The sequence below is a fragment of the Otolemur garnettii genome, unplaced genomic scaffold (assembly GCF_000181295.1).
Source record: "Otolemur garnettii isolate 467f Iridium unplaced genomic scaffold, OtoGar3 scaffold00006, whole genome shotgun sequence".
Lineage (NCBI taxonomy): Eukaryota > Metazoa > Chordata > Mammalia > Primates > Galagidae > Otolemur > Otolemur garnettii.
In genome coordinates, this window is record NW_003852401.1 from 34,839,013 (window position 1) to 34,853,852 (window position 14,840).

Genomic DNA, 14,840 nt, shown 5'->3' on the forward strand with positions numbered 1-14,840 from the left:
GTTCAAACCCAGTCCCGGGCAAAAACTGCAACAACAACAACAACAACAAAAATGATCCTTGTAAACTTATTTTGAAAATTAAAAACAGACACTGCGTGTGAAGCTTTGGACAGACAGTCTGGTACATGGTAGGAATTTGTTACATGTCAGATTTCTATTTCTCAAAGGTGGGACTCATCCAACTGGGTCACTCCTAGAGTCTCATCCAGACTTGACTGCCTCCTGGATTTTGCAAAACAAGGACATTTTCCCCTCAATCTGCCAAAATATTCAATTCAAATGGAAGTTCCAGCTTTCACTAATTAAAATGGATGATGTCATGCAGAAAGCAGAGTGGCCTCTCTCTTGCCCACGTGTTCTGACATCTGGCCCTCACATTCATTGTCTCCTCGCTATGGGGCTGGGAAAGTAGAAGGTCACGCACATGCTTAGGTTATCCTTAAGAAATGTAAGTGGTGGTCGTGAACAAAAGAGTGTGAAGCTGGCAAATTTCTCTTCCATGAAAGCTGCACATCTCAATGAGGTTTACCCAATCCTTAGAGTGACTTTTTGTTGGAGAGCCCAGCCGTACAAGACAAGTATACACATAGCTGTTAATGATGGTGAATTCTTACTCCTTCTCCATAGAAGACATTTCGGGATCATTGTAAAGGCAGCTAGTTCTGAGTGCAAGGAGAAAACAGGAAGCAGTCAGCTCTCTACTGTTAACTACTTTGCAAGCACAACAGACCTGGGGCCCTTAAAACTGTTTAATGAAGTCTGATTGCCAATACTGAACAAATCTGCACCCGAACCGATGATTCCTTAACCATCAGTTTTGCAATACTGTGACTACCCACGATTTAGAAACACAAAAGATTAAAAACTCCAGACACTTCTAGTGGTCTTTTTCTGTCCTTGTCATTTTTTCTTGACTTTTCAATCTATCTGATTACTATTACTGGGAGACAGTGATAGTATACAATTTTATTTGCACCTCAATAAAATACTTCACACACCAAGGAAAATCCCTCTCAAGCAGCCTGATTTTATTTAAGCATGAACATAGTTAACTTTCACTTTTCCCAATGAGGATTTCCCAAAATAAGATGCCAGTATCAGCTCTCCCTACTGTCGCTGTGACAGAGAAATAACAGGACGCTTACCAATCCATACAGCGGAGCTGTGTTCAGGTCATACAAATGAATGCTAATAGTGACCTAAACTGGGTATGTCCAGTAAGAAACATGTAGCTGTATAAAATAATGAAATAAAAGTTTCTGAATGGTGTTTATACTTTTGTGTGTATTTTTGATATTTTATCCTGGTGTGATTCCTCTGTTAGGAAGTGTCAAATTTGCTGCATATTAATTCCTCATGAATACTTAGGACACTCTAACTCTTCCTACCCCCCGACCCTCCAGCCCCCGGTAAATATTTCCTTCTTGGCAAACAAACACTATTTTAAAGGCTTCTGTGATCCTTTTCAAACGCAAGCATTCCTTTTGTGATGTGAATAATTTCATAAGCTAATTTATCTGTTTGTTCAGTAGAGGTTTTCCACGATGACAGCTAGGTATTTTGCGGAAGGTGGCAGAAGGCTGTCTCCCCAGGCAGGTCGGTGGCTTCTCCTTCCCTCACTCCCCACCCTCCTTGCTGGTGGCCTGGTATTTTTATAGGCTCTAGTGAACTAGGATAGTCAAGGAAGTGTTGACAGTGTGCTAGAAAAATCCAGCAAAGCTGGGACAGAATCAAGAAAGGGCAGTCTTCCAAACCCAGCTTTTCTGCTTTTTAACTTCGAGTAATCCTCCAAAAGAAGACAGCAATTTGCAAACCATTTAACACTGTCATTTCAAAGGCAGCAGATGGATACTTCCTCATTTTCAAAATAAGAATGCACACTATTCATCCTTCAGAAGTATTTTCTTTCTTGCAGAGATCTAAGGTTTTAAAGAAAAGATAAAGCAAGCTGAGGAAATCACCTTTGAAGTCAACTGGAGGCAGGATGCAATTTGAGTGGTGGGGCGTGTGTACATATATGGAGGGGAGAAGCAGAGTGCTAAAAATTACTACTAGAATAAAGCAAAATGAGGGATATGTTTTATTCCCTGACCAAATCTATATTAACCTTTGGTTAGACCCAGCCTGAAACTTTCTTATAGTCATGTGGAAAGTCAGGCACATTTGTCAATAAAAAGAACCTGGGGAAATCTGTCTTCTAACCCCAGATCTGCGGTGATGATGTTTTCTGAACACAAAATCATCATATAGAGTCTACCCTAGAATTTAGGGGCCATTTCAGAGTCTGAAAGGTAGATGAAAAGATGTTTTTGGTCCAAGATGGTAGGAGTCTGAGGTATTCCGATCATCTGTGGGGTCAACAGAGTAGAATTCTGAGTGCAAGCGGAAAATGGGAAGCAGTCAGCTCTCTACTGTTAACTACGTTGGAAGCACAACAGATCTGGGGCATTTAAAACTGTTTAATGAAGTCTTATTGCCAATACTGAACAAATCTGCACCCGAACAGATGATTCCTTAACCATCAGTTTTGAAATACAGTGACTACCCATGATTTAGAAACATAAAAGATTAAAAACTCCAAACACCTCCAGTGGATGTCTACATTTTGAAATGTTTACATATATGTCAATTCCTTGACATATGATGTCACCATCAGAAGTAGGATCAATTGGGGGAGGATTCTTCAGGCTGATGGCTTACCTACTGAACCGAAAGCAAGAGAATGGACTCTGAAGAAAAGTTCAATTACTGTTATTCAGTCCTTCACTTTCAAGCACTGGTTCTCAAAGTGTGGTCCTGAGACCAGCAGCATCAGTGTCACTGGCAACTTGTTAGAAATATACAGATTTTTAGGCTCTGCTTGGACCTGATGAATCAGAATCTTTGTGGGGTGAGGCCCAGGATGTTGTATTTTAACAGGTGCTCCAGCTCATGGTGATAAACTTTGAGAACCACTATTCAGCCACAGCCAACTTATTCTTATGCACATTCAGTAATTTATGCATCATAAATGTACTGAGCATCTACTCTGTGCTTGGCATGAGCATAGCATCTTTTTTAAGGGGGAGATCAAGACTTTTCAGGACCATCTGAGCTATACAGATACCTGAGGGAGGGCGGGAGGAGGGAGGGAAGAGAATGAAAGGATGTTTGCATAAGGTTGTTACATTAGGTACAAAACTGGTTAATGCCCAACAGGGCACAGGATTGACTTTCTTATCAGATGGAAATGATTTGTCTCTTTGCTGGACAAAAATCTGCAAGCTAATCTCTGCTCCTACAGAGCTGTAAAATAGCCCACAATCAATAGAGAGCCAGTCTAGCTCTGCTCTGAAAAAATGTCCAGTCATTTTCCTTTTCTTGTTTCCAAGTAACAAAGAAGTTTTCTAAGAGAAGAAAAGAGAAAGCTACACAAATAAGCCAAAAAATAGTAATTGTTTTACTATGGTAGCTAAGGAGGGAAAGTTTACATATAGAAGGGAAAAAAATCTATTGAAGGAGGCAAGTTTTCATGATACTATTAAAATCAAGCAACATGACTTTATATTGGGTTTGGATGCAATTTTTTTTTTTTTAATTTTTGGTTTTTTTGAGACAGAGTCTTGCTTTGTTGCCCTCGGTAGAGTGCTATGGTATCACAGCTCACAGCAACCTCAAACTGTTAGGTCCAAGGGATTCTCTTGATTCCGCCTCCCAAGTAGCTGGGACTACAGGCTCCCGCCACAACGCCCGGCTATTTTTAGAGACCTCAGGCTGGTCTCGAACTCCTGAGCTCAGGGAATCCACCCACCTCGGACTCCCAGAGTGCTAGGATTATAGGCATGAGCCACTGCACCTGGCCTGGATGAAAAATTGTTGATGTTCCCTCCTACCATCTTTGTTTTGAAAATAGCTCTTTAATTCCATAAATATATTATCATTCCTAAAAAAAATAAATCTGAAGGTGGAATTCATTGAGATTTCTCTCTGTGGGGAATCTCATGACACAAAGTGATCTGAGTGCAGAGAAGTGCTGAAGGGGTAGCTCACACCAATATTCAGTTTCTGGATTATTAAGATCCACCTTCCTTCCACACCTTCTTATTTATAACAGCTGAGTTAGACTCAGAAGATCCTGCCAGAATAAAAAAATTAATATTTTGAGTTTTTTGTTATTCTAAATGGGTGTTAGTTATCTGGAAAGAAAATTAGAAAGACAGAAATGGTATAATAGTAAACTACACTAATTCTCAATCTTCTATAGCAAAATCCTCTCCTCCAGTTTTTAACATAAAGGATCTATACTATAACAAGTATTTCTACAAGTTACCTGCAATACCAATGTACTGGAGGAAAAAAATATCTAAATGGAGCATTTTCATGATAAATTGGCATTTAGAACTATGCAGAAAATGTTCGCTATTTGGATCTTGTTTATGTGGAATTTGTAGCTGTTTGGACATTGTCCAGGCTTCTGCTTTTGCAATATCTGTTCAAACGAGAGCTGGTTATAAAAATTAAGAGCGTAAGCAACATTTAAAATGGAGAAGCTCAAGGAACTTAATACAGAAAACGTTCCAAATAGCACTTGCTTATATTTAACATGTCGTGTCAGAAAATGTCTTTGTGACTTGGAAACAAGAAAAGGAAACGACTGGATATTCTTTCAGAGATGTGTTAGACTGGCTTTCTACTGGTTGGCTATTTTACAGCTCTGTACAGGCAGAGATCAGCTTGTAGATTTTTGTCCAGCACAGAGGCAAATCATAGGAAAGCCTGCCTAGGTCCTGTTAGACATTAACCAGCTTTATTTCTAACCTAAGACTCTTATCCAAACATTGTTTCATGAATTGTTTATGAATATCTAGCTTCTCAAATGCCCTTTGAGCCGGATTTAACACCTTACTGATTCCGTCAATAAAATTAGTTGAACAAATCATTGCCATGCGCTCACTGTAGATTCGCAGGAGAGCGATAATTTTGCCTTTTTGAAAATCATACTTTAAGAATAGGGAACAATGACTTTGTTGCCTATTCATCGAAATACCTCAGAGGCTATTAGGTAAGCAGTATTTTCAAGTCACAAATAAGGTGTTTGATGTTTTAAAATTTGGAAAGCCATGAAGTTGATTCTATGAAAGTCTTGCGAACTTCAACTTGCTATGATTTCTCCCCACTAGTATGAATGAGTGAGGTTCTGTTGCCTCAAAATATCTGATGATCACCTGGATGTTACCGTATGTGTATCAGTACTGTGATGTGCTCTTTTGTTGTGGTGCCTAGAATGGCATGTACATTAAAAAAAATCAAACAATAGTCACAAATGCTTTCCTCAAGATAACCAAGGTCATGGGGGAAAAACAGATTGTCACCAGAATAACAGAGATTGCATTTACCATAGGCGAGTTCTGAAAGTGTAGCATTATTATCAGGATGCAGGAATAAAACACCAGGCATGCACATTCTCCCAGTACATTCCTGAAATGCAAGCCAACATCATGCCAGCTGCTAAATGAAAACCAAGTCTTACTTAGCTGATTCTGAGGCTTCTCTCAGTTCTTCATCCAGTCTGCATAAGCAAAAATTATTGTGGTAGAAAAGAAACAGAAAGGAAGCAAGCAGAGCGTGAGAGAGTCACTCAGCAAAGCAGAGCCAAACATAAGTGGCGCATATACGCTTTAAAAACTGTCCTCTGGAGCACTGAGACACACTCACTCCTTCAATGAAATATGGCGCCCATTCTTCCCATTCAGTTCTTACGTGCGTTTACTTTGCAAATTCCTTCATGAGAGGTAGATAGAAAAGTTGCAAGGGGGTCAGAAACATGCTGGCTGAAGAAAGCTGAAAACACCCATGTCAGTCTGTTGGGTACAGTTAAAGTGAGCTTGCAGCCTGGGCCAAGTCAGGGCTGTCTGGTTTAGTAGGTTTCAGTTGCAAATTAGGTTGACCTCAACAGCTTTACACATAGGACAAAGACCACGAATGGTATATACAGGACTGATGCGATGACCTCTCGCTCCGTAGCATGTTGAGGTCACCCGTGAGTAAAACATGGTGTACACACACAGAGGGGTCAGCGTGAATTGTAGATCAGGAGATTTTACCTCACGCTTCTCTTATAAGATCTCTCTTCATCGTACCTTACGAAATAAAAGATGAATGTCATGAGGAAAACGGGCACACAGATGGAAGAAAAATGACAGGTAAATGTTTTAAACAAGGGTCAAAACACGAGAGAAAAAGCCTACACAAAGACGGTCACGTGCCACATAACAACGGTTGGGTCAACAACAGACCACATATATGACGATGCTCCCATAAGATTATAAGACCATATTTTTACTGTACCTTTTCCGTGTTTAAGCATGTTCACATACACAACTGCTTAACTATTGTTACAGTTAACGACAGCATTCAGTACAGTACCATGTTGAACAGGTGTGTAGGCTAAGAGCAGTAGGCCGTGACACACAGCCTAGGTGGGTTGTAGGCTATGCCATCTAGCTTTGTGTAAGTGAACCCTGTGCTTTGCTTAGGCGCAAGTTATACTGCTGTGGCCACAAGTTCAATGTTCATAAATCCACAATATATACCTAATAAGGCATTTTAAAATAGAAACACAGATGAAGCAAAGTGACATATTGATCAACTGATGAACATACTGTGATCAGAGTCTTGTAGGAATCTAACCCTATATTTTCCCTTGGAACATAGTTCTGTATGTGTTAATTAAGTGTTTGCAGTGACCTTAGAGTCTATAATGGCCACAGATGATAAGAATCAACTATAATCAATGATTAGAAATCTGATTTGAGGTTGGGCCTGTTGTTGTTTTTTTTTTCTTTTAAGCCTTTTGATGACCATCTTAGCTGAGTCCTGGTATTAGGATTGACTGAGATCAGATCCTTTGAATGTTATTCAGTAATGAAATGAAGCCATGGCTTAATTTGAAATTTGCAGAATGTGAAATTAAGGTAATGAGGACCAGTGATATAAATGGCAGAAAGGACACCTCAAGGAGACAAATTATGGAAAATGGAAGAGAACATGGACATGCTGGGAGAACACGAATGATGCTAAATTTCTTCCTCCAGAAGAGAATCTTTCCAAATGGAACTCTTTATCCCGAAGTAACTTTTCCCAAATAGAGCCCTTGGAAACTGATGTGTGTAGATGCGTGAAAAATGCCCTGGGTATATTTAACCTTTCAGTTGAATTTCCCCATTTAATAGTGAGTCTCTAAAAGCAGAGTGATCATAGTAAATAACATTCAGGTGGCCAGCCCTGTGCTTGGGAGGCTTTGCGAATGCTTCAGGTGCTGTGTTCTCATTCAGTCCTCAGGACTGTTCCATGAAGTGCAAATTACGTCCCCATTTTACAGATGCTGAAACTGAGACTCAGAAAATTTTAGTAGGTTGCCTGAAGTCTAAGAGACATTGAAAGGTGGCAGGGAAGGTTCAAATCTAAGTCTCCAGAGACCACTCTCTTTTTACCTATTGTTATCTGTCCTACCATGGAAATGTTACCATGATGACCTGGAAAGTGGGCAATGCTCAATTCTACTGGAAGAGAGAACATCCTTGTGATCTTTTGCAAAGGGAGACAGCATTTTAGGAGGTGAGTGCTGCAGTACATTTTTTACTTAAAAAGTAGGAGTGGATTTTGGACAGGGTGCACACCTTTTTCGAGGCAGCAGGCCAGAGCTATAAGGTGTGCTGACTGTGGGAACTCTGTGGAGCTAAGGAGGACTGAAACTGTCATGAGGATCTCATAAACACTCTAGTTGATTCAGCGGGACCAACTGACCACTGTAAGCCCAGTCTCCTGTGTTCATGCCTGATATTGGTATATAGAAAAACCCCAAACGCATCTACTTCTGAGCTTTGAATTTAGAAGGACACTTAAAGGGAGATAGAGAAAACTTAGCAGTTTCTAGAAACTTAGAAAAGGAGTGAGAATTTTAGTGCCAGGCTGACCTGAATCTGAGTTATAGTTCCATCTCTTCCTGTTTCCAACGTACACTTAGAACAAGTAATTTCTTGTTAAGTTATCTTCCCTGAATCTGTAAAATGGTTCCTGCATCTGTAAAATGGTCCCTGCACCTGTAAGATGGGGCTTAGTTAGGGTGGCACCTGTGGCTCAAAGGAGTAGGGAGCCAGCCCCATACACTGGAGGTGGCGGGTTCAAACCCGATCCGGGCCAAAAACTACCAAAAAAAAAAAGATAGGGTTTGTCATGGGGGTTCAACAAATGATACAAATAGAGCATCTTGATGCCCAGCATTTCACAGACACACATCAAAGGAGAATCTTTTCTTTCTGGTGCCCATGTCTCTCTGTGTGTGTAGGGTGGTTCTTTTGAAAACCCAAGCTGAGATCCATTTTGGTATCCATTTCATGGGTAATACTGTCTTTTTTTCTTCCAACAGAGTTTCACTCTGTCGCCCTGGGTAGAGTGCCGCGATGTCATTATAGCTCATGGCAACCTCAAACTTCTGGGCTCAGAGTTCCTCTTACCTCATCCTCCTCTAGCTGGGACTATAGGTGCCTGCCACAGCATTTAGTTTTTCTACTTTTCTACTGTTTTTCTACTTTTACTAGAGATGGGGTCTCACTCTTGCTCAGGCTGGTCTCAAACTTCTGAGCTCAAACCATCCACCTGCCTTGGCCTTCCAGAGTGTTAGGATTATAGACATGAGCCACTGTGCCTGGCCTTCCCAGCCTTGTCTGTTTTCTTTGAGCTGATGGTTAAGTCCCTCTCAATTCTAATCAAATAAAAACTAGTGAATTGGACACAGTGGAAATAAAAATATGATAGGTAGAAAACAAGGGTTCTGGCTTGGCACCTGTGGCTCAAGTGGCTAAGGCGCCAGCCACACACACCAGAGCTGGTGGGTTCAAATCCAGCCTGGACGTGCCAAACGACAATGACAACAGCAACACAAAAAATAGCCGGCTGTTGTGGCAGGCGCCTATAGTCCAGTTACTTGAGAGGCTGAGGCAAGAGAACTGCTTAAGCCCAGGAGTTGGAGGTTGCTGTAAGCTGTGATGCCACGGCACTCTACCCAGGGTGACAGCTTGAGGCTCTGTCTCAAAAAAAGAAAAGGGCTCTTTGTGACAATGTACCAGCTAGGAGAATTCAGTCTCCAGGATCCATTTTACAATCCCAGCTCCAAGTACTTGTTTAGTTAACCTTTATGCTTATTTTTGCAGCATAATCCTGAGACCTGTAGTACCCATGCAAGGATGCTGCGACTGTGTAACCCTGTACGCAGGAGTAGGGAAAACCTTTCCTATCCACCCCACCCACCACTGGGCAGATACTTTCTACCTAATCTTACACCTGAAAGGACTCATGAGAGAGAACAGGATTTGGGGTGGTGCCTATGGCTCAAAGGAGTAGGGCGCCGGCCCCATATACTGGAGGTGGTGGGTTCAAACCTGGCCCCAGCCAAAAACTGCAAAAAAAAACCAAACAAAACCCCCCAGGATTTGTAAGAGAGTTATTTCTTTGTTTTCCAGATAAATTACATTATATAAGGCAATAAAGAAATCTGAGCAATACTAAGATCCTATTGTGTCTGTGCAGAGAGAGGGACACGAGTAACTAATATGCTGGTTAATGTTAAATTTGTGCATTCCCCAAGGTGGTAGCAGGATTCACGGTAATCGTGAGCAATCAATAATACCAGGAGAAGATTATGGGAAAGAGGATCTGAAAGAACAGAATAATTATCTATAGGTTATAGGAAAAAAAAAACTCTACTTATTGGAGAAAATTTAATATTGTTTTAAAAATAAGATAAACCATTTTTTTAGTGTTCCAGAATAGAGTTGTTTCCCAACCCCCTCTTCCAACATGTCCTATTTCTTAATGAACCTGGAAACCATCGGGACTCACTTGATGATGCTCTCTGGAATGTGGATGCAATCCATCGGGATCAGCCCACTGAGTTCTGACAAGCTACTGACATATTTAATTTTACTGCTGAATTTTGAACTAAAAAAAGAAAAAAAAACATATCATTAGTTGTCACTTCATCTAAGGCCATTGCCTTTTCTTCAAAATCCTGATCCACTTAACACTTTGCCCCAGCACTCTTACCAAGAAGAAAAGCTAACATTATTCCAATAGTCACCCTGTGCCATACACTATTTTGTTGCTGTTGTTTGGGGTTTTAAAAAAAATTTTTTTTAATTGACAAATAAATATTACATATATTTATTGTGTACGACATGATGTTTCAAAATATGTCTATATTGTGGAATGGCTAAATTTAGCTAATTAAAATATGCATTACTTCATGTACTTACCTTTTATGGTAAAAATACTTAAAATATAATCTCTTATCTAAATCTATTACCTTTTCAAGGATACGACACATTGGTGTTTTTTTGAGACCGAGTCTCATTATGTCACCCCTGGCAAACTGCTGTGGCGTCCCAGCTCACAGCAACCTCAAACTCCTGGGCTTAAGCGATTCTCTTGCCTCAGCCTCCCAAGTCACTGAGACTACAGGTGCCCGCCACAACACCCGGCTATTTTTTTGTTGTAGCTGTCATTGTTGTTTAGCTGGCCTGGGTCAGGTTTGAACCTGCCAGCTCTGGTCTATGTGGCTGGTGCCTTAGCTGCTGAGCTACAGGCAGCGAGCTGACACGTTGTTATTAACTATAGCCACTATGTTGTATAACAGCTCTAGAACTTACTCTTCCTGTTTAACTGAAATGTATTCTTTGACCAGCATCTCCTCAACCCTATCCCTCGCCTCCCAATTCCTGTAGACACCATTCTTCTCTCTATTTCCATGAATTCAACTTTTTTAGATTCCACATATAAGTGAGATTATGCAGTATTTGGCCAGACACGGTTGTAAGCAGTTCATAAAAATTAACTTGTGTATTTCTTATCATAGCCTAGGTACAAAGTTAGGTACAAAGACAAAGAAACAGAGACACAGGGAATTAAGTGTTCGCCCCACCACGTCTCACCATTAATAAGTGGCCGCACCTGTTATTAACCTGGGACATCAGACTTCAGAGGCCACATACACTCTTGACTATACATCACACAGCCTCCCAAAGATTTCCACCACTCTGGCTTTACTTGCTATTTATAATAAACAAATATCGTCCAAATATTTATAACAAACAGAATCTTATCATTAGTCATTTCAAAATTTGCCAAGGTTGATGATATTTTGAAAATATATGTGGACTAATTTTTACCTTATTTCATTAGTTTCAGTTTTACCTACATTTTTATTTTATTTTGTTTTAGGGTTAAGTTTGAAAGTTCATTCCATATGGACCAGCATTCAAACATATGTTCCAGGAAATGGGTTTGAATTATAAACAGCTTTCATCCGAATGTGATCATTTTAGATGAGCGTAAATGCATAGAAAACAACGTGGAAGGATACTAACAAAACTGATAGAAGAATTGGTCTCTGGGGAAGGAGGTTAGACACAGGAATTGGTCATTGTTAAAGGAAAAATTTAGTCTTATCTGTAAAGATGGGGTGCATTTCTGAAGAAGGCACTTCCTTATTATTTGTGTAATTGCAAACTTACTTTTAAAATGTATCATTCTGCTTAAAAGGGAACTTGATCAAAGATCTAACATTTTTGAACGATAGGAAATAAAAAGACCTCTCTAGTCTCCTGGGATTGTGCTAAGCTGTCTGCCAACTGCACTGCCTGTGTTCAACTATGGGCTCTTATAGATGAAACTGTAGAATACAGTGGTTAAGTACTTGATGTGGGTATTCTTTAGAATTCACAGCCTGAGCCTATCATTTATTGGCTATGTTGCCCTTGACTGTGAGTTGGTAAACTACAGCCCATGGGCTGAACCCAGCTTACTGTCTCTTTTTTTACAGTCCTTGAGCTAAGGAACAGTGTTAAGGCTAATTAAGGCTTGATTCACAGGCCTGGCGTCATAGCTCACAGTCCCGGGCTCAAGTGATCCTCTGGTCTCAGTTCCTAAATAGCTGGGACTCAGGCACCTGCCACAATATCCAGCTAGTTTTTAGAGAGGATATCTCGCTCTTGCTCAGGCTGGTCTTAAACTCCTAAGTTTCGGTTTCTGTGTTTTTAAATGGATGAAAAAATACCCAAACAAGAATATTTTGTGATGTCAAAAAATTATAGGAAATTCAATTTCAGTGTTCACAAATAAAGTTTTATTAAAACATAGTCATGTGTTTGTTTACCTGCTATCTATGGCTGCTTTTGTTCTATAATCGCCGAGGTAAGGCGCTGTCACTGAGACCTAAGAAGCCTGAAATATTTGCTGTCTGAGTCTTCACAAAGTTTGCTGGCTCCTGTCTAAGACAATTTATTTGACTTCCCTGAGCCTCAAAGTTTTTCCTATATAAAGAAAATAGTAAACAGTATCTGCTTCAGAGAACTGTCATTAGGTTAAATTAGATAATGCTTATAAGCATTCAATAAATGTAAGCCATTATTAGATGTAATTTACCACAACATTATTCCTATATTTTTATTATTGCTGTTGAAACTCACTTCAATAGTGTTCAATTATAATCATTTTTAAATATACTTATAGTAACAAATGTTTTGTTATTGTTAACATAAACCAAATTTGGCCAAGGTAGCAAACTGTAACCTAACTTGGTATATAAACAAACTGTACTCTAACTCAGAGGGTATTTCTGCAATAAGTCGCTGAGTCTCAGCCAACCACCAGAGCTAAGCTTTAGCCAATCATAGGAGCTAAACTTCAGCCAATCACAGGGCTGCCAACTGATCAGACTATTAGTGTAAGGCAAATGCCTCCCCAAATAAGACAAACACCCAGCTGTAACCCATCTAGTTATTTTGTAGGTCACTTCCTTTTCCTGTCTATAAATACTGCCTGACCACACTGTTGGGTGGTACTTTCTTAGCCGCTCCTGGTTCTGAATGATGCTTGATTCATAAATCACCTTTTGCTCAAATGAACTCTAATTGAACTTGTCTTAAGTTTATCTTTTAACTTTATTTATCAAGAAAAAACATATTTGATTTTAGAATTACATGAACTTAATTATTAAGCAAACACTGATGAATCAATAATAGTGCTAATGTTTGCATTTTTAACCATTAAGCTTTTATAAGCTTATCAGTACACATCAATTTCTACTCCCTTGTAAAAACATTTCCTAAAATTATTAAAAGAAGTGGCTTAAATAGGTCATAATATTTAAAAAAAAAATTCAACATAGTATGGTAAAAAGCTAAACTTTGCTGGAGGAAAACTAGGGTGACTCCTGCTACTCAGTCATTGGAAGTAGGGAGTAAGATTGCTAAATAAATATAAGTGAACACAGAACAAACTGGGCAAAATCTGGAAGGTACAATAAAATCTATGTTGCAAGAAGGATATTAATGTTACTTTTTTTCTCTCAAAGTGATCAGAATTTTAAAAAATTCATTAATAACTTTGAGATAGGAAAATTCCAATTTATCTAATCTGTACCCTCAAGTACGCAAGACTTTATTATATTATATTTTTAAAGCTCTCTGGAAAATAAATCTTATTCCTTTAACTGTTTCAAGTCCTACTATGTTATGAATGATATCTTACATTACTTTGTATCTTCATAATCTATAGTTACATAGAAACTGACATAAAATAAATAAAGTATAAATATTCACCAAATTAAACTGAATTGAAACCAAGAATCCTCAGGGGTGATCAAAACACAGCTCTCAAAATGGCTGTTGAGACTCATTCCCTAACTTTGGTGACCTACACAATATTTGTTCAGAAGAAATAGAACAATTAAGACAAGATATGGCTCCTGTTTCCACCCTTGGTTAGTTTTTATTTTCCACTGTCATGTTATTGTATGTCTATTCTCTATAAAATAAAATCACTTTTTATTATTTTTTTTTAAATCATTGCTGTGTACATTAATGCAATCATGGAGTACATGTGCAGGTTTTACATACAATTTGAAGTGCTTTCATCAAAGTGATCAACATAGCCTTCATGGCATTTTCTTAGTTATTGTTTTAAGACATTTACATTCTACACCTAGTAAATTTCACATGTACCCTTGTAAGATGCACCATAGGTGTGGTCCCATCAATTTCTCTCCTTCCACCCAATCTCCCCCCTCCTCTCCCTCTCCCCTCTCCCCTTCTTCTTGGGCTATAATTGGGTTATAGCTTTCATAAGAATGCTATAAATTGGTTTCACAGTAAGACTGAGTACATTGGATACTTTTTTTCCCATTCTTGAGATACAGTGCTATCTTTTCCTTTTTCTAGTGCGGTATGAAAATTCTACCATTCCATCTTCATGTTTGCAGCAAGCAATTTAAAAGTTATGTTTTCTAGTGATCCAGGAGAAATACTCATAATGAAATAATTTTCATTTGTAATTACAGACTTTTGATGGATAGACAGAGACTCTTTCCTGGAAAGTCAGGGGCAAAATACATTTTCTTAGATACTTGTAGTTTATGAATTCTTGTGTTTATGATAATGACTACATATTTTTAAAAACTACTAGTAGTACTTTCACTTCTATGACAATAACAACTATACCTTATAAAGGGTCGTGTCACTGCAAGGATTGTTCTGATGAACCAAGATGGGTGAACTATGATGAATGACTTCAAATTCTTCCGTAACCTATTTTGAAAAAACAAAGAACACATTACTCTTATCCTGTTTTCAGTAAAAATGAAAACAAAATATATCCCTAAATAAGAATACATATAATTTTAGAAAGTTTTAGGCATTCTATACCTGGAGGGAAGGTATAGAATGGCCAAAATTAATAAAAAGAATGTTTTTTGAGACATAATTTGAAACTTACGTGATTCAAATCTTACTTTCTTATAGAAATAA

At 38.8% G+C, this 14,840-nt stretch overlaps 1 protein-coding gene across 1 annotated transcript in view; it reads right to left on the minus strand.

Moving 5' to 3' along the window:
* Positions 1 to 610: 610 nt before the first annotated feature.
* PRUNE2 (prune homolog 2) overlaps positions 611 to 14,840 on the minus strand; it is a 207,727-nt gene continuing 193,497 nt past the window's right edge. Inside the window, exons 15-18 of the mRNA XM_023509030.1 lie at positions 14,535 to 14,621; positions 9,880 to 9,978; positions 5,510 to 5,548; positions 611 to 662 (exon numbers count right to left, since the gene is read on the minus strand). Coding sequence (XP_023364798.1) covers positions 611 to 662; positions 5,510 to 5,548; positions 9,880 to 9,978; positions 14,535 to 14,621 — 277 coding nt within the window. The remainder of the gene's footprint in view (positions 663 to 5,509; positions 5,549 to 9,879; positions 9,979 to 14,534; positions 14,622 to 14,840) is intronic.